Source organism: Caloenas nicobarica, chromosome 7, assembly GCF_036013445.1.
Source record: "Caloenas nicobarica isolate bCalNic1 chromosome 7, bCalNic1.hap1, whole genome shotgun sequence".
Classification (NCBI taxonomy): Eukaryota; Metazoa; Chordata; class Aves; order Columbiformes; family Columbidae; genus Caloenas; species Caloenas nicobarica.
Window position 1 is genome coordinate 18,086,186 of NC_088251.1, and position 27,534 is coordinate 18,113,719.

At 39.5% G+C, this 27,534-nt stretch overlaps 1 protein-coding gene across 5 annotated transcripts; it reads right to left on the reverse strand.

The window, feature by feature from the left end:
* Positions 1–3,820: 3,820 nt before the first annotated feature.
* Positions 3,821–26,674, reverse strand: ZFAND4 (zinc finger AN1-type containing 4). 5 transcript variants are annotated; one of them, XM_065639545.1, is made up of 11 exons: positions 26,346–26,500; positions 25,303–25,602; positions 18,995–19,070; positions 18,832–18,899; positions 18,087–18,273; positions 13,725–13,872; positions 11,726–12,907; positions 11,040–11,094; positions 8,612–8,729; positions 6,412–6,492; positions 3,821–5,008 (listed from the first exon to the last, which is right to left on the reverse strand). In XM_065639545.1, the coding sequence occupies exons 2-11, from the start codon at positions 25,484–25,486 to the stop codon at positions 4,972–4,974; spliced, it is 2,136 nt and encodes a 711-aa protein (XP_065495617.1). In that variant the 5' UTR covers positions 25,487–25,602; positions 26,346–26,500; the 3' UTR covers positions 3,821–4,971. The 5 variants fall into 5 exon arrangements, with proteins under 5 accessions (XP_065495617.1, XP_065495615.1, XP_065495616.1 ...); XM_065639543.1 differs by lacking the exons at positions 3,821–5,008; positions 26,346–26,500 and adding an exon at positions 26,588–26,674 and having other exon boundaries at positions 5,698–6,492; XM_065639544.1 differs by lacking the exon at positions 3,821–5,008 and having other exon boundaries at positions 5,698–6,492; positions 8,612–8,726.
* Positions 26,675–27,534: the final 860 nt, after the last annotated feature.

The following is a 27,534-nucleotide window of genomic DNA, read 5'->3' on the forward strand; positions in this document are numbered from 1 at the left end:
TAACTGTGCACCAGCCAGTGCAGGTTTTTAGCAAACCACTACCATATGCCAAATATGGTCCATTATGGGCAACAATTCTAGCACTTGACATCAAGTACAAATTGGATTAATACAAAATAAATCCAAATATTCAAACAACATCAGTTCAAGTAAAATAAAAAGACTGCACATTAAGTTTATGGAGAGAAGGGTGAGAAAAAACATATCTATATATATTTTAAATCATATTCATTTGTCAGAATACAAAACAAAACAAACCCCAAAAAACAAACACACAGAGAAAGAAGAGAGGGTGTTTCAAAACTCCTGATTTATCCTTTTAGAAAACTTCAGTGTTTTTATCTCCAACTCATTAAGCCTCTTAAACACCTACCATGTAAATCATACCTTTTTCATGATTAAGTATTGTTTTGAATTTCTGGTGCTGGGCAGAACACCTAATTTCAGCAATAATTCACCATCCAGATGTGATTAGAATACATAATCCTTGTGTAGCTCTATACACACACACTATATTTATGATATATAGTAATGAGCCCTACTGAAGATTGGATTAAAAAGGATTGAAAACAGCCTTACAGTGTGGTTTAGGAATAAATTTCTGTTGCTGAAGACCTGTAAAGCTTCTTAAATTGCAAGGTCAGAAAGGACAAGTAGTAAGGAATGCTCAGAGTTTGTTTGAGCAGTTACACTCTTCACATACCACTGGATTTATTCTTTCATATCCTTACGCTGTATCCATAAGAAAAAGAAAGCAATATTTGTCACTCTACAGTATGAAATTATGGGGACAGGTAATATTTTTTACTGTGTATATAGCATCCAGTATGACTTAGCTAGCAGACACTTCTGAAATTCATACTTGCAGAGTTAATGGGGAGGAATAGAGGAGGGCTCTCTATTCTGCAATACATTAAGATTATATAATAGTTTACATCATAAAAACCCAGCATACAATCATATGGTTCTGAGGCAATCTTCCATTATTTTCAAAGTTTTAAAAAATACTTTGGAATTAGGAAAAGGAATGTACTCTACTGAACAGATCTGAGGAGGACAGCAGAGTGGGCTGCATAAGGGTCATAAAGACATGATCAGTTTTCCTTATCTGTGGTTTCCTTTGTAAATCTCATGATCGGACAAAAACCACAACTTTTGCCGCTCTTAAACGCCGCCGCTGCCCCCTGGTGTCTCCTCTCCGCAGTCACCCAGACGGTAAACACCTCCACAAGTTCTCTGTCGCTGAGTCCCCGTGTAAGAAAAGTTATGCACAAACTAGTGGACCACTGCTGTTCTTCTGCTGGCTGATGCTTATAATTCTTCCTGAAAAAGATCCACTTACTAGGCAAGCGTCACTCCAGTAAGATACTGAAGAACAAACAAGACTTATCTCTTATACTGTACACTGCCAGCAGAAATTGCTTTCAATTAGCCAGAGTACCAACAAACCGCACTGAAAAATTACAGTAAGCTGGGGAATAGCTGTCTTTCTCTTTTATGCAAGCTTCTGTAGATATGCTCTTAAATTGCTGCTCACGCAAGGACTGTTTTTATTTTTCTAAATAACTGTTATTGGGAAAGGCAGGACAATGACCTGAGCTAAAATATTCTCCAAGAAATATGCACCCAGTGGCCTTAAAGAACATACAGCAAAAAGTTACACGGTTGCATTGACAAGAAACCCAAGCATACTGGCTTATTCATGGACTCACTGATAAAGAAGATGAAGGAGACCACGACTGCCACACAAAAGATTTCAATGTGTGTGCATAGGGAGAAGGAACGGCTGGAATAAGCAGAGCCTAAGCTATAGACAGATTCATATATTGGTAAGGCAAGATGCATGTTGGATGCTAGAGTTTTCTTAAATAGTGCATTCCTTTTGAGGTATTTGTTGGCTTTGAAACAACTAACTTTGAGTCCTTTTAACAAGATGTGGCTAGTGGTCCCGAGAGAAACTGGTTACAAATCAGGTTTTTACTCATGGAATTAGTTAGCTGCAGGAAAGAACTTGGCTCAAGGAGTCAAGTCCACATGTGGTTGGATGATGTGGTTTCATCTTTTGAGAGAGCAAGACAGAAAATCTGGCACATCACTTGAAAGACTGGAAAGGCTTTGAAGTACAACTTGTTCTTTAACTACACAACCATTTTAGCAAAACTCTTATCGGATGGAAGGATTCAACAGGAAAAATCCTATAGTATCTCAGGAGGTCCCAAGAGCTGAAGTAAAGGACTTCTTCTTTAACCCATGGCTGTAAACTCTAATAAAAAAAGGAATGGTAGATTTCTCTCCAGAGGAAAAATACAGCAAGCATCCACCCTACTGTAAACAAAGCAACGGGGGAGGACAAAGACCAGCTTGCTGAAATACTTTACCCAAGAGGCTACCCGACAAAGGAATCTACATTATGCTGATTAGGAAATAAAGACAGGCTAGGAATATAAAATAGATCAAAACGAGCAATATCCTAAGCGTCATTAGAAATACATAGTTCTGTCCCCATTTTGTATGTTTGATCGATTTATCCCAATTTTGCTCTCAGACTGGGATCTCCAATGACATCTTCTTGTGTGACATGTCATGGGTGAAACAGAAACCTCCTTACTTTTCAAGCAATTGTTATTTTCTGGCAAAAGGGGTAGGAAAGCATTTCTGATTAGTTAAAACATTTTGCTTGCAAAACCTTTCATTTGTATATTTACTCAGTGTGTGTAGGGAAAAGGAGAATAAAAATAACGTTGTCCCTTTTACCTGTGCACAGATATGGTTGTAACATTCAACGGTACACATAAGCAACCTTAGAAACATCACATATAAGCCAGGAATTGAAACCAGCTAAAGAGAATAAGAGACTGTTTTGGCAAACTTCTACTGAGAAAATGAATAATTACCGTTCTACACATTAAAACCCAAGCATTACAGCCCGCAATATCCCAATGGCTCTAAACACACCTGCTTCACAAGAAACAGCCTAAGCTCATCTTATTGAGCTCATCTTCTGATTTTAGACAATAATCTTTAAACAGGACAATAACTACAGGAAGGAAATTGCCTTTTTTCATTGTTTTCCACCCAACACTCCAACCATGGCAAATATTGCAAAAACCCCCCAAATTACAACCAGGATAAGAACTACAGTAATCAGAAGCAGTGCAGGCTCATGCAACTGTCCCACAGCTTCATGTGGCTTCTTAGTTACGTGAATGTCCTCGCGAGAGCAACTGTGGCTCAGTGTTTACACAGACACCAGAGAAAGTGTCAAATGCATTTTAAGATGAACCCGATTTACATAAAAATTGGAAAAACATGACCCAACACAAAAGCTGCAGGTGGAAGCAACTCCTTGCAGGCACAAGAAACTCCAAACGCACAATCTACACCCAGGAGATGGTGCCCCATTATGAAAGTTGGAAGTACTTGAAAAGAAACCAAAGTGTCTAATTCACGATATGTAAAAAAAGCTAGAAAGACTTCATTTTTGTAATATAAAGTGTTAACAATTCTAGCCTTGTCTACAACTGAAGATTGTTAGCAGAAGGCACCAGTGCAATTACATCCCAGGGGATTGCAAACTGAATAGAGATGGGAATTGCAGACAGATTTTTATCACCATGGCCTTCTAGAGATTTCAGAGAAAGGAAATATTTCATTCAAGATCAAGATTTGACACCTTTGTGGCACTTACCAATTCGGCACCAAGAATCCCAGAGGTCATTCAACAAGAGACTAGCCTGGCTATGCCTCACAGGTCCTCAAGCATAAAAGAAACATATGAAAACATTTGACAGGAAGGTAGAGAAGCACACAAAAAAAGTAATTGTTGAACTTCCATTGTGTAAATGCTTTATGATACAATCTAATTACATGAACAAATACACAAAAGCTAAACATTTGTCTACACAGATGCATAGCACCACAGAGCACTGACCAATACTCAGAAAACCAACCCATTTAGATAAGTTTACACAGTAAACAGTAAGTAAACCATAGCACAGTCCAACGCAGGATTTGGTAAAACCCAATAGCATACAAATTAGCAACTAAAACAGTTCATTACAAACTTAAGTGCTCTTAGGGCTGTACTACTGGTTGAAAATAAGAGTGTCTATAACACAGTATTGGAGATGAGAACAAAACCAGAAGAGTTCTGCACAAAAAAAGGCTGTATGAGGTATAATCAAAATGAGGTATAATAAAAATGAGAAGCTACATATGTGGAAATTAGATTACTAAATTGCATTTTCTGAAAAGCATTGTTATGCACTTCATTATGCATATGCAGAAAGGGAGATTCACAATTGACATTTTATTTGGAGACTTCCTGCCACACATCTTAGTTATATAGCCTTCTTAAAATTTGAGTATGGCCATTCTAATGCACTGTAAAATAATTTCCTAATAATTACACTAATGCAAAAATCAGATTACATGACGACATCTGATATTCTCTTAATTCCACTTCTTGCCAAATCTCTACTGTACATACAAGACAACTAATACCTCTGTCTTAAAAAAGTTGCTGAGCCACAAATAAGTAATTGCTGGGGAGACACTAGTACTTTTGCCCTGTTCCTTATTCTTTTCCTTCAGCATCAAATATTGTCCCATGGTGGAGATGAAATAAAAACTCCAGGCATGTTCACAGTATCTAGCACTGCTCAGTAATGACGTGTTCTTCATACTCAGTGCAACTTTGTCCAGTAAGAAGAAATAAGCCTAGAGGTCACACACAGAACTTCTATTTTACCTTATCGCTGCCCAGAAGAATGATTTTGAAAATTTTGTTCTGAGGTCATTACTCTCTGAAAAAGTCCAAAAGGTTTCAGGCAGACTACATGAAACGGATTTTCTCCAAGGAATACTCCAAGTAACTTCTCTTCCTTTCAGTGATCATCTTCCTTTTTTTTGGCCCAGCTTTTGATTGCCATGCTCATCAGCTGCTACTGTTCAATTGGAATGCTGCACAGATCATTTTAATACCACAACAGCTATGCAGCTGAAGACTCTGGCAAGAAAGGGACCATGACATTCAATTGTCTATATGCAATGAGGAGGGGTTTCTTTTGTTTTGGTGGTTTGTTGTAGGTTTTTCTATTAATCTGTTTATACTAGAACACCTCAAGCAACATAAACTTATAAAAAGATTTCAGAGATGTTAAGGGAATGAAAGAGGAAAGGCTTTCAGAAGGTATATTCTTCCAACACCACTTTTTCCAGCAGCTACATGCTCATTAGAGGTGTCTCATGCAAGTACTGAACTGCCTTTGTTCAGTATCAGCTGGAGTGGAGAAAGGCTGCAGGTTAATACGTGCCACTTGTTCAAAACCCATTTTCCCTTCGCTAGTGTATCTGTAAGACTTCAAGCAGTTTACTTAAAGCACACAGTGTTGGTCACACTATTCCTAACAAAGTTGGTGGGAATTTTCACACCAGCTTCAGTATGAAGAGATGAGCCAGTGCTTCTGAAAACATAAAAAATAGACCCTCCCTCCTATAACAAAGCCCGATTTTTAATTTAGGAGCATGCTGTAAGATAGGAAAAGTTATTTTGTGCATTTATAAGAGCATAAACCATAATAAAATTTAATATTTATTAGAATTTCTTCCAGTAACAGCATTCAACATCTTAACAAACCAAGTTGTGAAGTCCTAAAAAAATCTAGGATTACAAAAAAAGTTAAAATAAGTTGTTCCTTATATTTAATGGCAACAAAGGGGGAATTTTCTATTTAAAAACAAACTTGCCATATAAACAGTATTATTTTAAGAAAATGTGATTAACATGATGTGCAATTTTCAGAATGGATACACAGTGTATGAATGCCAATCTGAATGGAACAGAGGGGCAGAACAAACTACCCTCTTAAAAAACTCAAAGCAGGCTGTTTGAAGAAAAGGGAAGGAGGAGGATCTTCCTAGTGAAATAACTTAGAAGATAACACGCAATGGACAAAAAACGCAAGAGCACAGAAGACATTACATGACACCCTCATTATAACACCCCCTCAAGTCTGGTTATACAGTAAATAAAGTTAGTAAAGTGCATCTTTTAAAGACTTGTCTAGTGAAATAGCTTTTCTGAATATAAAACACAACACAAAACGTGCAGTAACAGTAAAACCATAGTGTAAATTTTTTAAAACTAATATTTAACTTTTCATTCACTAAAGAAGAAAAGTTTTAACTGCAGTAGTGTTCACATTATTCTTCAACAGGATGCATCCTCATGTGCTTTTGTTACTTGGCAAATCTTTAAATACGGAGCATGGCAAAATTATGCAGTCTAAGCAAGTGCTTCTCTCAATGTAATACAATTCTTCAATGGCAGAACGGTCACATGCAGCACAACCATGTTAGATTTTGGGAAGCTTTGGTGCACTAACGATGGGATTGGTCTCCTGCAAATACCTTCGCCCTGCACTCTTATAGTCGTAGGTGCAGGTGTGAGTCTCTGCATACCGATGCGTTGCACAGAAGTTGTTTCCACATCTGAAGAATCAAGAATATTAAAAGTTACAAGCTTTTAGAAGCTTTTAACTCTCTGACATGCTGGGAGCCCTTTGGCTTAATCATGTCTTGTTTATTTGACATAACTGCTTGGATTCAAATCATTCTTGACTGATAACATTAACTGGTGGGGTAAACAAAACGGCATTTTTGTAACTCAATGTTGCAGTTTTGACACAACAGTCTCTTCAGCTGGGAAGTTAGTTAAGATCAGTACTCCCAACACCAGAGAGCAAGGATCAAACACACTTATAAATTAAAGAATGTTGGGCTTTGATTTATTTAATTTCTTTTTAAAGACCTCACACAAAATCAGCTGGCAGAATTCAGAGGACAAAACCACAGAATTAAAATAATGGCATCAGGTGAAATCCACGTAATGCATTTCAATTCAAAAATACCACATCATTCAGACCACCAAAATAGATGTTTTGTTCAGGACAAATTCTCCCTGGCATAAATTTACATTAGTCATTTGAGATTAATAAATACAGATTTAGACAGATGTAAAGACATCAGACAGACTAATTATACGGAACATTATTTCCTATTTGACTGGGTAAGGGTGTATCTTTCCAATATCAGTTGCAATTTCAATGAGTTAAGACTGATCTCTTTGCCTTGAAACTTGACAGCTCAGCAGCTAAGACTCCTCACAGAAGAAAAGTATACTCTGGATGTTGTATCTGATCTCAACAAGTGCTTTTAGTGGAGACTGATGTCACTGTCCTGCTGCCTGATTATTTGATAAAGCTGCTTCTTGACAGTAAAACAATGACATAATTCAAAATCAGAATTCTCGTGAAACAGGTTAAGTGTTACTTGTCCAACTTACTGTCTCACTATAAGACTATAATCCTCTATCTACCTACCTATCTGGGTTCATAATTAACTTTGTAGCTGTTCCTGAGGCTTTGTGTGCCCGGTAATTAATTTACTTTTCTTTGGTTCTCGGTCCCAGAATCATCAGTTCCCTCATACAACTGTATTCTCTATTTGTTTCATGTTTTATTCTAGTAAAAGGTCATATGGTTGCTCTTTTTGAAACTAGAATGAATACTATTCTTGGGGATGTGCAATTCCCCCCCCTTTTTCTGTGCTTCATTTTTAACCTTAAGCAGGCTGCTTAGTTACTTCTACAAGAGCTTACAGTTATTTGCTCAGCAGGAAAGTGTGCACTGTCCAAAACTGTTTCAAAAACCAAGAACTGAAGAGTCAGTAAAGGAGGCAGTTCCTCACTCTGAATCTCTCCAACACAATTCCCCAATGGCAGAAGTCTTGTTCATTTTGCTGTTGATTGGCATGAACCAAGATCAGCTTCAAATGTAGCCCTCACAGTGCAGCAAATCCCCAAAATGGGAAACAATACTGAGAAAATAATTTCTGGTGGGAAACAATATTTTGAGAATAAAGATCAAACAAAGGTTTTGGTCGGTTGGTTTGCGGTGGTTTTTGTTTGTGGGTTTTTTTTGTTTTGTTTGTTGAAGTTCCCAGTGATCACCACTAAGCACGAGGTCTCCTTGTATCATCTACAAGTTGTGATTTGGAGGACCAGTACTCTGGCGTTCTGCTTTCAAGATACTCTAGATGCCAAAAGATGACTGAAGTCTCACAAGAAATAGAAAACATGTAAAAATAAAACAGTTTTGAAACACGAATTTATATAAATTCACGAACTGTGCAGGTGTGTTGTAACAGGGCCAAATCTGAGGGAGATTTTCTGAAAAATTGTAACAAACCCAGATATTCTTCAAGTTGTTAACAATACAGTTATTGTTGGGGAACTTTGCAGAAGATAAACCTCTAGCAAGTTCTCCCTGCACCAGTATAAAAAGTCATAGTTCTTTATTTGTAATCATGTTATTTATTTCCTGCTATCTTGCATTTCTTGATTTTCCTGGAACAACATACATCTCAACAGCAGAACAGCTACAACATTCCTGAATTTTAATTCCTGGAGTTTTGCTGAACTGAGAATTCCAACTTTTTTGAAGGTCATCTCTTGATTTGCTATGCTTAAGGAATACCACACAGCACAGAAAATCTTCTGGTTAGCCAAGCTTTTAATTTTAAACAACAGCTGATCATATGCTCAGCCTACCTGCATTCATAGCTGGTTGCCAATCCAGTTTTCTTGCCACAAAGAAAGCAATGCTTCGCAATTTTCTTTTTCGCTTGAACTGAGCCATTCACAGGTGGAAGATGGGTTGCTTCACCTGCTTTCAGAGGTAGAAAGAGAGCAAAGACATTTTATTTTTACTTATTCCTGATCACAAACTAGTTAAATGTTATGTTTTGAAACCCAGCTTCATTTTTCATTTCTTAGGATACTTCAGGTGGGAACCCCAAAGCCTAAACACGGAGGAAAAAAACCCAAAAGCTGAAACAGGAAGCATCTCAAGCCTGTGAACACCTTTGGAAGAGGCAGTACAACACAAGACTTAGACCCATTAGTAACACCTGTTAAAAGTTCACATAAGCCAGAAGTTACAGAAGAAATCGAGAAACATATCTCCTAATGGCCTTCCCAAATGCAAAATGAAAAACACAAAGTGATCGGGAAAGCAGTGCAAACAATGGCTTTCCAAAGAATCAATTGGGCATTTGAGTAGCTAGCATCTAATATATTCAGTAGCTAATAACTCAAGTTTGCCAAATAAATACTGCAATATTTTAAAATCTTGCTGGTACTGCATAATTGCAAGTAAAGTACATTATTAGACTACAGGCCTCTATTTAGCTATAACGTTTCCTAAAGCACTTTGCAGATATTTGTAAAATTTCTGTACTTAAACATTCGCTTTACTCCAACCTTCTGCCCTGTAATCCTTGGCTGTTGCTTTATTACTGGAGAGTACGTAAAGAAAAGGCATTTTCCTTCTCTCTGTAGCAGCTCTTCGTCCACAACCTGCTTATGCATGTTTACCATACTCTAGGACAGTAAAAGTGAGCAATGCATCCTCTCAAACATCCTTTCAGTGCTTCTACTGCTATATTGTCAGGATGCTCCCATAAGTGACTTTGTGAGTTCAGAAGTATTTTTTGTCCAGCACACCTTTAATCCCAACAGTCATTTCTCAGCCGAGATACACCAGGCAGCCACTGCAGTCATCACTACCAGCCAATGCTATCCTATTACGATCTAGCATCGAAACTTCCAGGCTATCAATTTCATCACCTAAAAGCATGCTATTTCAGGAGCATTAGTTAGCCCACTTTGTGAAAAAGACAGAGCTTGAAGATGCCTCCCCTGTGGACTATACCTAACCAGAAAAAACAATACATCTGTCCTCACACTGACAGGCTCTACAACAATTACACGTAAATTTAATCTGTCCTTTGGCCAGTTATACAACGGATCACTACCAGCCACCTCTCTCTCAAGAGCCTGCATGATACGATGACACCAACTTTGTCTCTCTCATGTCTGGAACCTTCTGGAAAATACACTTTTGTCTGACATTAGATACACCAGAGGAGTGTCTTCTTCACAGTTCTGTCCAATATTACACAGATGACAGTAGGCTTCTCCATCACGCAGATGTGGCTACAAGGGTATCACCCCTTTTACCATGGAGTAGGTAAGGACAGACCTGTTTATTAATTGACTGTCAGCTCAAAGCTGCACACCTAGTTGTGAAACAAACGTACAGTCCACTATTTTAGCAGCTTTTGCTCCCACATTGTTACAATTGCATCATTTTTCCTGTTGCGGCTGCTATTTGAAGATCTATATTCTAGCTCATTCTCTGTGCCTAGATCTTAAAATCCTGGAATACATGCCTGCCTCTCTTTTCCTAAGGTCATACAGAAAGAAAAAAAACCTGCAAACTGCAAGTCAAAGATGTGACATGTTGATTGTGCTAAGAATCTGTAGCTCGCTGTCTTAAGAGTTTTAAAGTACTAATCTAGACAATTCCATTCCTCCTGAGAGAATTAATCACATCAGAAAATAGTATTTAGGCACAACACATCCATTTTCAGTAATGTCAAGCATTAAGCACGCCACAGTTACACAGAGTAGGGTAGAAAAAACAACTATGCCCATCACAAAAAAAAAAATAAAGAGAAAAATCTGCACTGTATCAGTAATCTTCAGCATCCATGCCCTTATTGCTTCCTCCCCACTTTTCTTCTGCCAAATCCTTCTGGCTCAGGCTGTAGTCCTAAAGACAATGCTACCAATAAGTTCTGCTCTGATTTTAGTACACTCAGAAGTATTCACAGAACTGACCTCTTGGAAACTTAAGAGCAGAAAGTCATGTTTATACCTACGGATGACATGCAGGATTCATTAAGTACCAAAAAAGCTAGGAAAAAGTCACAGATCTACTTAAGATCTAGATGACATCTGTATGTTAAAGAATTGCTTAAAATACTGAAAGCTATACCATGCTATAGAAGTGTAACACAGCAAGGACTTTGAAAGACATATGTCTTACAAAGATAAATGATTCTTGTCCTCTGCATATGTGATATATCAGGAAAGATCAAAGAGTCATCTTCAATTACTAAGTCACACTACTTACCTACTCTTTTCCCTACAGCTGCAATACTTCCATTCATTCCAAGCCCATGCGCAGACTAAAAAAAAAAAAAAAAAAAAAAATTTCCACAGGGAAATTACTAGCAGATGGAAATTAAATGAAAAGTTAGGTGGTCTGGTATCAGCTTATTTGAAATCAGTGTTTTATCAATGTACCTATGAAGAGTCCAAGACAACTTCTGTACATAAAATTAAAATTCTGCAATATAAAGCCTTACTCAAAATGACTATTTAATAGTCTCCCCATACTTTACAACACACCAAAACTAAGTACATTAGAGATCTGAAGCTAGGCACATATGGTGCAAGTCACAGGGCAAACTTTGGAATAAATGACAATTAGTGAGCAGCAGAAGTCGGATGACACTTCAAACACAGACACTCAGAATTCTATCATTACATAAACTAAAAAGTTTAGTTATGAACAGACCAGCCACTTTAATTTTTATGAAAAATTACTTCTAGGACCTGTTTAGATAGAGAGGCAGTCAAGACACCAACAGGAACTCAGAAAACCATTTCAGAATTATGAGGATTTAAGTACACCTCCCCCTGCCCATCTGCCTCCCCTGAAAAGACACAGAGACACACATAAAAGTACATTTTTCATAATGCCAGTACCAGAAAAGACAGGAAAACTTCAATTTCATTGGAAACATTAGTACTCACTAGAATATATTCAGCAGCTTCATTTGGAGGAGCAGTTTTCCTAAAACTTTCTTCCTGAAAATGCTGCAGGTTTGTAGGTAGCGCAATACCAGAAGTCCGAAACCTGCCTGTCCCACAGGAACTCTGTAAACTTTCCCTGTTTGTGCTTCGGGCCAGCGAAGCCAGAAATCCTAAGTTACTTACAGAACTCATGGGTTCTTTGGATGCCTTGTTCACCACATCTGTGATGTCCCTAGCCTCTGTTTTAGAAATTACATCAGGTCTTTTGCCAAGTGACTCTAATTTCACACTACGAAATCTGTTAGTCCTGGAAAAAGAAGAGTCTGCTATACTACGGACTTCCAATGATCGAAGCATGTTTGGAGAGACTGTAGATCTCAAGTTACCAGCCTCAAAGCATTTGGGTTGTGTTTGTGATTTCGGAGAATTGTGACGTGCCACTTGTGCCGAATACCGAAGAGGTGACAAAAGCAGATTTTTCTGAGGACTTAATTCATGAGTACTGAGAAGACCAGCCCCCATTGCTGCAGTGCTCAGCACTTTGCTAATAGGTTTTCTGTGCTGCTCTACAACCTTAGATTCTTCATCCCCATCAGACAGTTCAAGTTCTGGGTTCATCTTTCCTATATCATATATCTCACTACACTGTTCGGTGGTGCTTGCTTCTGTTAACAAAGCAAAAGCATCTGTTTCAGGTAGAATTTTTTCTTCTGTTCCATATAGTTCTACATTGGTTAGATTCGGAAAGAAAGCAGCATCCTCCTCAGTTGAGGAGGTCATATTTTCAGATGCTTTTTCCGAATTTGCAGGCAGAGATGAAACAGGAGTCAGAATACTATTTGAAGGTAGTTTCGCATTTTCTAGTTCAACACGAGATATTTTCGGTGGTAACCTGATGCTACTAACAGACTGAGACCAAGAGTTGCTCTGCCAAGTGTCGTCTTCCTTCAGAAAGTCATTAGTTGTGGATGGCATTGTTCTACCAGCAGTGGCCAAAGTAGCCAATGCTGAAAGTGTGTTTTGGGAAGACTCTGAGGGACATGAATTCCCAGGAGGAGGTAGGCAGGACTGTCCGATCTGGGGGAGTACTCTTAGAAATCGGTGACGAGCAGCAGCCACTGAGCCACTAGATGGTCGAGGAGCCATTGGAGGACGAGGTTTCACCTTAACGGTTTTCTTAGGCTATTAAAAAAAAAAAAAAAAAAAAATCAAAACACACATAAAACAACAGTTAGTATTCGAATTATGGTTACATTCAAAGACCTGACTGAGATCATATTCCCAGGAATTCAGAAAATGTAAGGCCAGAATGGACCAAATCATTCTTCCGACTCCCTCATCCATTATTAGCCATCAAGACTTCACCTCAACATGTGAAAAATAAAACCAAAAGATTATGATCAGAAAAGGCTCTTTAGTAAATAGGCCACACGTCAGAGGAATAGAAAAGGGAATCCAGAATGCCAGAGTTATCCAGAAGAGCTTAGGGTCTCAAACAAGATGAACAATGAAAGCATAACTTCATTTTACATGTAGTTAACCTTGACAGGCATGAATGCCAACATAAATGTTTTATTGTCTAGGTAATCTCATTCCCATATTTAACTTCATAGGCTTTTCAGTTACAGTATTTCTAATGAAGCTTCATTTAAGAAAAAAAATTGATTTTTGCCACAGCAGTATTGCAAAGCAATGCTACTTAAATGATCAGAAGAAAAAATAAAACAAAAAAACCCAACCCAAAAAAACACCCACACAAATAAATCCAGGACCAGTGGTGAATTCTTTGAGTGAGAACAGGTAGATCCAAGTAAAGCAAATGTCCCACAGCAGAACATTTATACAATAGCATTTACTTAAACAACAGATACAAAATCACCTACCCTTGATCACTTCACTTCCCAAGACCGTGAAGCACCTGACCTGCTTTTTAGAAAAGCCAGCACTAGGAAAGTGCAAGGCATTTTACAATAGAAAAATTTAAAAATCACAGTTTCACCTTTTTACTCAGATTCATGTTCTCCATCTTGGCCTTGAGCAGTTTCATTTTATTCATAGTAATTGAATTCTCAATAATCTGTTGGCCAGAAGGTGACGCTTCTGTTTCGTCTTCATCATCAGCATATAAGTTATAAACTGAACCACCACTGAAAACAAAAGAAAGTTTGTGTTTACCCTCTAATCAAGTCATTTGTTTTCAATGTAGAGTATTCTCACAACTAGAAAGTCATATCCGTAGTTGATCTGTTGACAAAGCATTATGCAAAACTGTATATAAAGACATTTCAATTCCATTTATTTTAGCATATAATCATTCCTTATTAAATGCTCACACAAAGTGATGATGCTGAAATCAGAACACAGCCACGCTTCTGCAAAGGGAAGTTGTTATACCATATACAGTTGGTTCACACTCACTATATATTTTCCCCACAGAGGGGATATCCAGTTCCAAAATGTCTCCTGAAGGTATGCCAAAGCTGTTAACTGTGTGACTCAGACAACAAGCTGATCAGTTTTCCAATTAACCAGACACTGGCATGGAAGGAAAGTCCAAATTTCTATCCATCCTGAGGGGTGTTCTCACCAAAAATGGAAATGGAGGGGTCACCCATGTGGATGTGATATTCTACTTCTCCTTTTCAAAATAAAAACAAAAAAAAAATAAAAAAGGATCAGTTTAGGTTTCTAAATAGACTCACATTTGGAAAAAAAAAAACCAACAGATTAGAATAGCTAGACCCAAGACAAAATATTTTAATTCAATAATCACTGGAAATTTATAGCATCACATTGCCTTTTTCCGTTCTGTATTCTAACAGAATGCAAAACCTCATTATTTTAAAGTCAGTATCTGACTTGGTTTTCCTATGAAGCATTAATCACTAACACACATCCAACATCTTACAGCAAAATGAAACAAGCATTAGGAGTGTCCAATTCATTACAAATGGATGCACTTTCAACACTTCATACAGTACATATTAAACAGAGTTTTATTTCTTCCATTAGGCTGTCAGCACCTAGAAATCATGACAATCATGCAATTCCCCTGCGTTCATACAAATGTCTTAGTAGACTTAACTTAAGTTTCTACTCTCCAGAAGAGACCAAAGAAGAACTAAAGGTCATGAGAAAGTCAGTACTAAAAATTCACTAATTAGAGCTGGCATTTTACCTGATTCTTGGAAATAGTCTGCTACCCTTAGTCAAGAGCCAGTATTTTTGCACTGACTCTCCAAATCCATTTCTTAAAATATAGCAAAATTCTGAATGCAGCACAGTTGGGAGAGAGATATTTAAGAGCCAGACGGCAGCAAATTCAACACAAGAGTCAGCAAAACAGGCCAGTCATTTCTTACCAAAAATTGAAGAGCTTCGCAGGGGGACAGTCAGCATACATATTACATATCTCTCCTCATAAAGATTCAAGACTAAGGTTATTCATCTGAGAATTTTAACTCTGCAAAGATTTAAGCCACAAACTCAAAACAATTATTTGAATTTCCCTTCTTTCAAGTTAATGATAGAAAGAAAGGCGATGTGTCTTGCATGTTTGGTGTGGTGGTTTTTTGTTTGTTTTTAATGTAAAAAGAATTGTTATCCTTTTTCTTGCATTTTCTGGCTAAGTAGGAGCCAAAACCACTAAGAAAAATGGAGTAACAAAAGGATTTTTTCTTTTAAGGTGACTGTAAAATTATAAAGGTTGGACAGGGAGCCTTGTTTTTCGTGATACTTTTAGCCCATTTTCCAATGATCAAATTTCAAGTTTACTTTGTCTGTAAGTGTCAACATTCTTGAGATCTTGCTTGGAACATAGAATCATTTTGGTTGGAAGAGACCCTCTAGATATCAAGGCCAACTGTTAACCTAACACTGGCACTAAACCATGTCCCTAAGAACCTCATCTACATGTCTTTCAAACACCTCTAGGGATGGTGATTCAGCTGCTTCCCTGCATGCCTCAAAAATTATCAGTAGCTTGTTGAAACACTTTTGACACTAGTGCTTGCCAGTCCTCTACCACGAGTTCAACTATTTTCTTTTAATCCAGAGACAATAATCATTTTATGTATTTACATCTTGCCAAGTTTTAACCATTAACCACAGATAAAGTTATCTGGAGAACTATAGAATAAAACCCAAACCAATGTCTCATTTCTAAACTGCAGTCACTAAATTCTGCTCTATACGTAAGCACATTGAAAAAAAGCTGATAAACAAGTGCCTCAAAATGCTCAGTCACCAGTATGCCCACACATATAAACACATTTAGCTGTGACTGCAGAAAACACTAGTATTCAGGGTGATTTACAGCCTTCCTCTATATAAAGATCAAATGAAAATGTCCGATTTGTTTCCATTCTCTCCTCCCTTTGCTACTTTTTCCATTTCCCATAAAAGTCTGACCTGGCCATAACAACAAATTCAAAAATTAGGATTTCTCCTCCTCACCACCCCCTTCCCCAATGACTGCCTCCCTTAGTAGAAAAGCTAATAAATGAACTCCCATAGAAGGCACAGAGGAAGAAAAACAGCTTGAGTTTAATGTTTTCAACTCAGGTGGCTTCCAACCTAACTGGATCATTTCACCAGTGACAGCACATTTCTTAAGCACGATGTAATTTACTTTTATATATGCTGTTGTGCTTTGAAAGGCTTACCATGATGCCTTGCAAGAGCCAAAAGAGTGGGGTTTATTTCCTTGGTTTGCTACGTTTAGCCAATCTGAAGTAAATTATTATTTAATATATACACTAGGATTACCTAATTGAGAAGTACTAAGAAATTCACACAGTTGTCCGTGCTAGTTTTAAATGAGGAAAAAAAAAAATCGTCACACAGAATTTGAACACATAGGCAGATAGCAAGGAGCCCATTATATGGAAAAATAAAGGTTCAAGCTGCTGACAACTTCTTGCATCAACTCACAGTTCAGTATCCGCAGTCCCATCTCTTTCGATTAGTTGGGGTGTTTTTTGGAGATAAGAGGTAAAAAGCAACAACAGGTTATCAGTGGGAGCAAGAATTACACCTGTCTGCTCCTCTTTCCAGAAGTGCGTCTAGGGTGAATGCAGCAGCAAGGTTTTTAGTTCTTACTGATGATGGTGGGTTTTACCTATTTCAGACCTATACAGAATGCCATATGTGGCTGTTTACTGAAAAACAGTGCAGGGGCTGAAAGATAAAATCACAAATATAACACCTTTGTACCTTTCCTCTTCTTTCTCTCCGGTAATTGTATATCAAACACTAGCTCTTCCTGCTCTGTGCAACTATGTGGCAATTCAACATTGATATTTCATTCAGCCTGGAGTTTTTAAGTATAGATCTGTTACAAAAGTATAATATCTTTCTGAACCCACAGAATCACAATGAATATAAATCCAGTACAAAACTCTTGCTTTCACTTTGCAAATAGGAATAGTTACTTAAAACAGTGCAAGCCTTAGCCTTGGAGAAAACATAGCTAGTCCCCAGAATAAGGACTTAGTTCCTTACAGTTGTACAAATATTAAGTTCTTCAGGAGATTAAAAAAACCTACCCAAAAGCCACAGCATAAAGACAGAATCTAATAATTTTTAATAGATATCATCAATTTTGACTGCTAATCTGTTCACTACAATATAGTAGCTTAAGTGACATACTTGCTCTTCTGATGATAAAAGTACTTTGATTCTGTGACAGTGATTGAGTCAAGTTTGGTACCTCAACAGTAGCTAATCTGAGGCTTAATAACGTACAAAGGCTAGCTCTATTTGCAGTTATTTCAGTATATTAAAAACAAACAAACCAATCAAACAAACAAAAAAACCCAAGAGCACAAAAACCAAAGAACAGCAACCAACCCCCCCGCCAAACAAAACACCTCCCTCCCCTTCCCCAAGTTTCTGTGGAACTTCAGACAAACCTTCTCGGGATTTTGCACTGCCTGTCTACTATCTTCCTGCCTAATCACTTGGTCAAGTCATATCCATACAAAAAAGAAAGCTTATGCTGTGAACAGATGTTTATAAAACTAAACAAATGCCTTAAGATGGAAGAGTAAGTACTTAACAGAAGTTTAAAATCTCTTCATTGCCAAATTGACTCTCCTGTGAAAATTGCGTCAAGCACGAGGTCAGCTTTACCTCACTCTGTTGACACACACAGTGACAGTCAACTGTCAGCATGAACAGTGACCACAAAATACTACTGTATTGTTAGGCCACCAAGTTACAGCAGTTTAGTAGCCCTTAGGGCACAATTCTTCCAACAGTCCAGACATATTCCAGATATTCTTTTGGTAAAGTCAGCAAATAAAGCTGAAAATTATACAGCATTCCCCTTTTGAAGAATAAAGATTAAAACCAACTTTACCTCAAAGATTCAGATAATGGTGTTAAAGTGCCATCTCCCCGGTCTACCACACGGAAGAAATTCAACTGATCTCCTTCTCGATATACTAAGAAGGTAACTTGTTTGTTGGATGGCCCTTTCTCCCAGATCTCATCTCTGCTGGGATCCATGTATTCAGCCATTTCCCTGATAGGGTCTTCCATGGGAACTACAAAGAGGAAAAGCAGAATAAAAACAAATTGCCATTATTATTATTATTCTTTTGATCACCTTTCAGAGCTCAGCTCAGTTTACAATGGAAATTCCCAACCTAGAAGATATGCTGAATGTTTTCCAAGTGAAAATTATCAAAAGGATTTTATCCATTTTCATTCCTCTATAGATGATCCACATAACCCAGCTTATCATCAGATTAAACCAATGCCTGGTTCTTACTAACCAGGTTTTAAAAACTATTTGTATAACGATATTACAGTATTTTTTTTTCTGCAGGTGAAAAATTGCTGATTTTAAGACTTGATGATTCTATACATACAAACTATACATTCTATACATACATGTTAAACTAAGCCTAAGCAAAACAAAAAGGACAGTGTACTTGGTATGCTAAGGAAGATGGAAAAAAATCCCTTGTTTTTTGTCAAGTATTTTTCCAATTAATTTGGAACTGAAGTCTACTTGTCTAAAATGCTTCTCTAAGAGAAGCTGTTTACAGTTGGAAGATGTTGCATGAAAACCATTGTTTTGTAACTGCGTTAACACTTACCTCTTCTAGTGTTAATAGGTCCACCTCGCATAGCCAAAACTAACTTCAGAGTGCAGCCTTCTGAAATGCTGTAAATGACAATAAATACATTTTTGTAGCATTCTCCATTGCTTTTGCTAACAATCATCCAGAAACACACATTGCAATTTTATTCTATACTTACTTATAATCATTCAAACAATAGTCATCCTTCAGTTCCATATTATTCCAAATTAAATGCTGCTGAGAGACAGGAATACCTAAACAAAACAAAAAAAGAGTATTAACATTGGAGTTTGTTGGAAGGGCTTTCAGGGACTTTTGCTTTTTAAAGAACGTGGGGCTAAAAGAGGAGAGGTAAGAAAGGGGACCATAGGGGAAAGAAGAAAGGAAGGACAAGAACAGGCACTTGAGCAGCCCTCAGTCATGATATCTAACCTCCCAAATAGTTATTAAGAACAAAGTTAAGATTTTCAGCAGCCTTGTGCTCACACACAGAGCGCAATGTTTTGGCTCAACAAGGAGCCTGCAGGAGTATTCAACTGCTTCAGGCTTTTTGGATACTTGCTCTTTTCCAGGCATCAGAGGAGGGATTTTTTTTTTCCCCCTGTTAACTGCACCTCAGAGCTTTATGTCTACAGACAGGAAAAACAGGATGACACTTCTGACTACAGAACTGCTGAATAATTTAACCACAGATTGATATTCTGTATTATTCACAGTAAAGACTACGCCGCATTAAGGTAACTGCTAGCAGCTCTAATACAGCAGTGACAAATGTGTGTTTTTATCGCTGCTTGGTGTGGAACCTGAAAGTTCACATGTACAATATAGTACCACAGAAGTTAATCAAACTTCGTACTACAAACATTTATTTTGTTGTGGGTGTTCTTTAGGCCATCAAAACATTTTATTATTCTTATCCACTAACACTCATTTTCAGCTCAAGTTCTGGAACAGATTTGGCTATTTTTTTAGTAAAAGGAAGCAAGCATACTGATTATTTGTTACTTACTAAAAATCTATATTTTACACAATTATTAACTTAGTTTCTTCTTGCTTGCATAGTCAACTCATTTAGATACATATGTAACACACATTAAAGATAATAAGCATAAGCTGGTACAACCTAAGGTCTTCATGCATTTTTATTAGAACACTGTCATTTTCCAAATTTTTGATATAGTACAAACCAGGACAGTTACGAAAGGATGAGGCATCTCTGATCACGAAAAAAACCCCAAAAAAACCAAACCACCCACCAAAAAACCAAAACAACTTAAGGTTAATAGGAAGATAAATAGCTGTCATCTTTGCCTTTGGAGACAACAAAACAAAACCCTTTCCTTCAGCATCCTAAGTACTGTTGTTCAATTTGTCTAGTGAAATCCAGGTAATTAAGATCTCACTGTGCATACCTGACAAATTGTAATTAAAATGAAAATCTTTAGAGACCAAGAACTACTTGTTCAAAAAGGTCTAAACACTACTCCTCAGACTAAGATGCAAAAGCTATAAATATGATTTCCAAAAGTTTACACCAGAGTAACCTTATCGTATACTTTTATTCACTGCATGTTCAGATACTTAAAAGGAGATGCCAGCAGCAATGCTACACTGTAAGACTTCACAAAACACAGCTAGGAAGAGAGGAACACAGAGATCAGAGTCTTCCAGGTGGTCTCCAAAAACATCTCAACCTCTCCAGGCTTGCAAGAGTGCTGAGCAAGCTGTGGCAACAGGTCAGTTAAGCAGTCTCCTCCTAGCTGGAGGAGGGGCACAAAGCTACCAACACCCATCACCAGCAAGGAAGAAACAGGGACCAGATTCTGGTGAAAGTCCAAGCAGATTCAATAGGCGAGGAGGATACCTGCCAAGTAGACATCCCTGCACAGAAGGAGGAGTGCACTTCAGAGGAACTGTCATTACTTAAGTTTAGATAAGACGACAATTTCCTTTTCTCACCACAGCTCACCTCTAGATCTTCTCTTTTATGAACACAACTTTACTCGGATGGCATTTAATGTAAATCTTGTATCCTCTGAAGGCCACAAGACATTTATGAGAGGAATATGTTCATATAGCAGTGTAGTAGCAATTATGTTCGTCTACTAGCTATTTAATAACTGGTTATTGGTTATGTTTCAAGTCTGCAGTGTAAGCAAAACAAAAACAAGCTGGCAAGAGCCAGTGAGTCTACAATGAAGTTCTTTTCTGTGTTGTTTTGCAGTCTTCTGATTACAAACAGTCATTACTGTCTGTATTTGTTATGGTTTCAGCAGCCTCCAAGGAGCTTTTTCCAATTACTTTGATAAACTGAGTGTTTGTTAAAAAGGCTGGCTTGCAACTGGCAGTGCTGCAGTGAAACATGTTTTCATTCGTCTAACAATGACAATGTATTTTTGATGAAATAAACAGATGAAAAGACTATACGCTGCTTTAAAGAGAAACAGACAAGCCTTTATTACTAATTCTTTTTTACACTGCTTTCTAAGAATTCTGTATTTATACACTGAGGAAGCGGTAGGTGCTTTATAGGTTCAGGTGCAAAAAAATACACATTAGCTGTCCCTTTTCTGGATTATAGTAAGGCTTTCTTGAGGAGACATTTGCGCATGGGATCGGCATGTAAAATTGGCAATAATAATGAGAACTGCAAGGTATCCATCCACTATGCCCTCTCCCTAAGCAGCACATGAGTGTGTCACTAACCTGCTACAAATCGGTACAGACAAGAGAAGAAAGTCAGGCAATAAGCTACATTTTGATGCTCAAATGGCAGTAGGCTAGCCAGGTGATGCTCCAGGACAGAAGAGTCTGCAGGCTGTCTATTGAAATGGCTGCAGATGTGCCTACTATCTGACCTGCTAGATGGGAGGAGGCAGTGGGAGAGAAGTAGGTACTCTATCCTGCCTCCGAATCAGCATTTCAGATACATCCTTAAACTTCACTCGTCTTTCTGGCATGATAAACAGGCTCACCAGGCAAACTGATGTGGTCAAGTCTGACCCAGAAAGAAAACCTTGTAGATTTCAGAACAAACTTGATTTAATGTTGTGAGTAGAAGGTCACTATGTTTAAAAAAACCACAAACATTTCAAAGTTCAAACAGTATAGTTATCTTTCATCCAACATTGAAATTGCAGGAGAGTTTCTTAAACATTTACACAGTGAGGTTGGGCTGACAGTCTTCCCCCACAAACTAGCTGCACTAAGAAAGAGGTGCAAAGGTCCACAACTTACAGCAGCAGGACTCTTTGTGTAACTGTCAAACCCACCAACTTTCATTTGCATGACAGTAATCCACATTAGTGTAAATGGTGGTCAGTACTGATCTGTGCTTTATCCTAAGTACTGATCAAGGGGAGGCTGCAACAACAGCCAGTCACCACTAACTGAATCCAGGCCCACAAAGTTTCCTGACAGAAGTGACCTTCTTTACACCTCCTAGATGCTGCTCTAACCAGGGCACAGGCTTGCATTTGCAGAAATGTCTTCCCAGCTCAGACAAGGCATAAGCTTAAAAAAGCTTCATGAACTTCCAGTCTCCATCAACACAGTAAACAGGCATATGACAAAGCAAGCAGGAGACAGAAGAAAAGTAGTAGACAGAAGAAAAGCAAGATTGGTTCTGTTCAAAACTCTTTACACTCGTGCAATCCACTTACTCCAGCCCTAACAGAAACATAGCTATTTCCTCTAATGCAACCAGTAATAAGTATCATTACAACATACTCTTAATTCACACAATATTGAAAGAAGTTACAACATTCAGAAGAAGCCTGCTTGATATTCACCCAGTTCCTCTCAAAGTGAAGCTGCTGTACATAGCCAGCAAAATGACAGAAAAACAAACAAAAAAACCCCCAAGAAAACCACCACCACACACACCAGCTCTCATGATGAATTGAGAGTACGCACACAACAAAATTATTGTTGCATCTATCATTGTCAGTTGAACACATGAGTTCCAAATTAAGATGTGCTCTGAAAGCTAGTTCTGTTTCTCCACTTTGCAGTAATACAAGAACAAGAGAACACCTAAATTTTCAGCTAAAAATGTATATGTTGCCATATACACAATCACAAAATTCACTTGCAGTCACCGAACAAACCATGACTGAGTTGGTTTTCTTATTTTAAAGGTAGCTATGTAGATGAAGGCCTTAACACTCCATACTGTAGGATGAAAATGAATTCCTGCAAGTTAATAATAACAATAATAATAATACCAACAACAACAGATCCCAAGCCCCACCTCCTCCCTTGAGACTCAATCCTATCCTACTGAACAAACATGTTTACAGGTATTATATATGGTTCTTTAACAGATGAAAGAATTAACTAGTACTAGGAACACAGTATCTGAATGTTCCTTCTACAAAATTCAATACAGTAATTGGTGTTTCCAAATGAAGAACACTAAACATTCTCCAGCCCAGCAGCTACAAAGACCTGTGCAATGAAGGAATCAAGAAGAGATCTTCCCAGTTAAAAAAAAAAAAAAAAAAGCAGCTTTTTCCTCTTTCAACGAAATCCTGCTATTTTTAAGTTCATTCACATGTTAAAGCTCAGTCTTTCATGCCAGCTTGAAACTCGGGTATTATCCTATCCATGTCCATCAATACAGGATCCTGCTTTCAAATACAAATAATCAACAACAGGTAAAACCAATGGAGCAGGTAGCACTGCTGGCAACACTATGCTATGCTGTTGGCTGTGTGTGTTCTAGCTTTTATGGCACCAGTAGAGACAAAGGGAGGTGTTTCTTCTCCAGTGTACCATTTTAAAAGGCTCATTCACTGACTCTGAGACTAGGAGTGATTTACCCTAGGTGGCTCCAAAGTCAACGTGATAGCAAATCTGAATTTTTGGATAACTAAGTGCCTACTTCACATGGAACATATTTGAGGACAAATGCCTGGATCTGATCCAAACACACACCAGATCTGCTTTAACTTCAATCTACAAGTAGACTTGCACTGGAATTTCAGATGCATTACAACTTTATTAATAAATTTTTTACCCATATTCTTTGCTGACTAAAACCAACTGGAAACAGAAAGCTAGATATCTAGAGTTCTTTCTTAGTAAGGTACCACTGTCTACTACAGCTGTCTAAACAAACCCTTTCCACATCAGATCATTAAACAGGCACCAAGAATGACAAACAGTATCAGAAGTATATAAAATTCCTAACATGCCATCCATATTATCCTTTCTTATCACAATGCAGTCTACAGCTATTGATGTTCCAGTTGTTGACAAAGATCAGTTCATCTAGATTTAGTTTTATTATTAGTCTCAACACATTCTCTGACTTGTGATTAATTACAGCCATGTCCACAGGAAACAAAAGCATATCTATGTAAATACGCTGATTTAAACTCTAGTTATTTGCATAGTGGAGATTCTACTGCGTGACCTTACTAGAAAAAAGTCCCCTCTATCGTTGCAATGCTTCTGTATTCTAAGACTTTGTTTATCCCCATCCATTAGCACAGATTTCCATAAGAGGAGGAGAGTATATTACATTCAAGTCTAAAGCATCGATTACATCTCCCAGATGGTGGGTTCCACACAGATAGAAGCGTGAAAAAATGTGGACAGGTATACTGGGGAGTGAGGAACCCTTTTCTTAAAATTAGCAACTCTGGTACTCTCAGCTTGTGCAGCTAAGCATTTGTTTATCTCCTCCAAAGTGAGAAAGAGGATGCAATGCTACAAAGTAGCTAAAGTATGTATATGCACATACTTCACATCACCTTCTTTCCTGAGGATTATTCTCATCATAGAGGGGAAAGGCTGAGAGAGGACTAACCTACATCTTTTCTCCTTGCATTAGCACCGGGACTGGCATTGTAACTTAAAGGAGGTTTTTGCTTTGCAAGGTGTGCCAAGTTCATCACTTTAAGCCAAAGCATTTCTCAGCCAGACCCCTACCAGCACAAGACCACTCACCTAAACAATATTCAAGTCGGTAACTTCAAGCTGCCTTTGGGATTCACCTGCACTGCAGTTGCTCTTGGGACTACAGTATCATAAACTGACTAACCTAAGACACAACAGCCATCACACCTAGTTTAAAGTATGCTCAGCTACAATATAGATGTACTTCAAGATTCAAATTTATAACCTTGCTAGTTAACAAGCAACTTATGTCAGAGAATCCTTTCAACACTAAAAATACTGTATCCCATATAATATCAAAACAATTAATGATTTACCGTAGACTGTTAAAATTTATCTTAATAATGATACATAAGAAAACATACCAATTCTAGTCAATCCTAAGTCATGAACTGATACAAAAAGCAAAGAACATAAGAACTCAATTCCAATTAAACTTAATCCATAAACCAAGTGTCTAGCTTATACATATTACTGAACAAGTCATTTAAATTATCTGGTTTGATTTTAGCAATTACAGTTTGCAAAACAAGACTTCCTCTAACATGATAAAGTTTATGCTGAAATAATAGAGAATAGTACCTTCCAGTCTTTGTATTTTAGCTTTCACAGAAATAACTGTTTCAAAGGGGGAAACTCGCAGCTCAAAACATGTTCCTGTGAGTGTTTCAATGAAGAGCTCCATAGTTTCATAAAAAGGAAGCTTGTAGCGAAACGGTCCCATTTTGTCTTCGTTGAAAAAAGGAGGCTCTTTCTTGTTGGCCATTACAAAGGATTTACAACTTCTTTGTAAGAAGATCTGTCAGGAAACATTCCACTTCTAGCCAAGTCAACTTTGAGGACAGGTGTGTTGCGCTGCTGCTCATGTTTGGGATTTTTCACCTATAAAGCAAACAAGCATAGTTCTAACAACATCTGAACATCGCTGTTAAATGCTTTCAATTCTTGATGAAGAATAAAATAGCTATTAAGAGGCAATAAATGAGTATCTAGGTCATGCAACAGTAATCCACAAACGATATTTGTAACATTGCAGTCCTAGGACTCCAGTTTCAGCCAGCATTCCAGGTCCTACCTACTACCTTTTCGTCTTTATTTTGTTTGCATGACTGACATGACAAGCCGACCTGCGATACTAATGCCCAGGGCCTCCTGACAAGGGCTGAGCCCTCAGCAGGGTCAGAGCTGTGGAAAAACTCCAGAAATACATAAAGACAAGGGCTGCTGAGGGGTACAGAGGGGGAGACGGCAGCTTTGCCTCCTCGGTAGCGCCGCTCTCCCGCCGGCCCGGTCCAGCCCCGCACCAGAGCAGCAGGCCGGACCCAGCCCAGCCCCGCGTCCGCAAACAAAGGAGCGGGAGCAGCTGCCCCCCACCCCGCGCCTCGGGGCGGCCTCGCCGCGCGGCAGGACGCGGCCGCCCAGCCGTGCCCCCAGCCCAGCCCCGGGGAGCCTCCTCCCTTCCCTCCGGGGACACACCTCACGCCGGCGGGGCCGGAGCACCGCCCCTCTCCCCCGCCCCAGCCGGCGCTCCCGCCGCAGGGCCCCTGAGGGAGCAGCACCCCCAAGGGCTCGGTACCACCGAGCCGACCCGCGCCGGCAAGAGGGAGGGGAGGGTCTCATCTCACCTGCCGCCGCCGGGCCCGCTCGGGGGGAGGCCAGGCTTCTCTCCCCCCGTGCAGCCCCGCCTCACAGGAGCTCGCCAGCCCCAGCGGGTCTCACGGAGGAGGAGCCGTCGCAGCGGTAGACGGACCAGACCCCGCAGCCGCCGCTCACTCCCCGGCAGCCTCCGCGCCTACCTGGCCTTTATGACATCCCCCCCAGGCGTCCTCCTGCGGGCCAATGGGACGCCCGTTCTCATGCGGCTCACCCAATCAGCGCTCTCGAGAGGCGGTGCCCCCGGCGCCGTCAGGGGCTGGCGTCCGCCGGGCCGCGGCGCGCTGATCGTGCTTGTTGTGGTCGTTAAGACGCAGGGCGGCGGAGCGTGCGCGGCGAAAGACCCGGATGCAGCGCCCGCTCGCTAACAACGGCGGTCACGAGGCAGCAGCCGCAGTGGCTCCTGGGACATGTAGTCTAAGGGGGGCCGGAGGGGAGGGCGCTGGCCCTTCTCAGGGAAAACGTGCAAACACACAATTTATGCCTCAAACTCGACCCGAGAGGCAGCGCGAGAGGGAGCACTCGGAGCCCGCACTGGGCTGTCCCGTGGCCGCAGCCAGGACAGGGGCCTGAGGCAGCAGCGGGCCGGGAGCCCAGCGCTGCTCCCGGGCACCTGCGCTGGGTCAGCGCTGCTCCCGCTGCAGCGCCAGGCGGCCGGGCCGGGCCCGGCAGCAGCGCTTCCCTGCGGCGCTCTGAGTCTTCCGGCGAAACGCTAGAGGAAGCAAGCTTAGCTTATTAGGAGGTGCTAATTACATTAACCGCTTTACTTTCCATTTAGGTTTTAAATTATGCAAGACTTCCCCAGACAGTCGCTGCTGGGTGTCAGGCCCAGTTAAAACACTCAGAACAAATACTGTGGCTTTTCACACGCACATGGCAGGTATGGGAGCCTCTGACAGAGCACTGAGCAAGCCCTGGGGGCTGTAACTCTGAGCTCCAGCTCTGGAGACTCCTTCCCAGGAGAAAATGCAGCCATGGTTTATCAAACACCTAAAAAAAAAAAAAAAAACAAAAAACCCCACCACTAAAAAAACCCACAAAACCCCCCCAAACCCCCCCCCCCCCAAAAACCCGACAAAACTCAGCTAAAAAAAGCAAAGTGCCTAGTCCAGGATTTGCAATCTGTTATGGGGAGGTAGTTGAGGACCACACATTTTAACA

Excerpts from the sequence above, each read along its gene's own strand:
- ZFAND4 (XM_065639543.1), bottom strand. The coding sequence starts at position 25,486 with ATGGCCAACAAGAAAGAGCCTCCTTTTTTCAACGAAGACAAAATGGGA. Across the intron at positions 19,071-25,302 it reads TAAAATACAAAGACTGGAAG|GTATTCCTGTCTCTCAGCAG; the intron begins GTACTATTCTCT and ends TGTTTTGTTTAG. Across the intron at positions 18,274-18,831 it reads ACCTATTAACACTAGAAGAG|TTCCCATGGAAGACCCTATC; the intron begins GTAAGTGTTAAC and ends TCCTCTTTGTAG.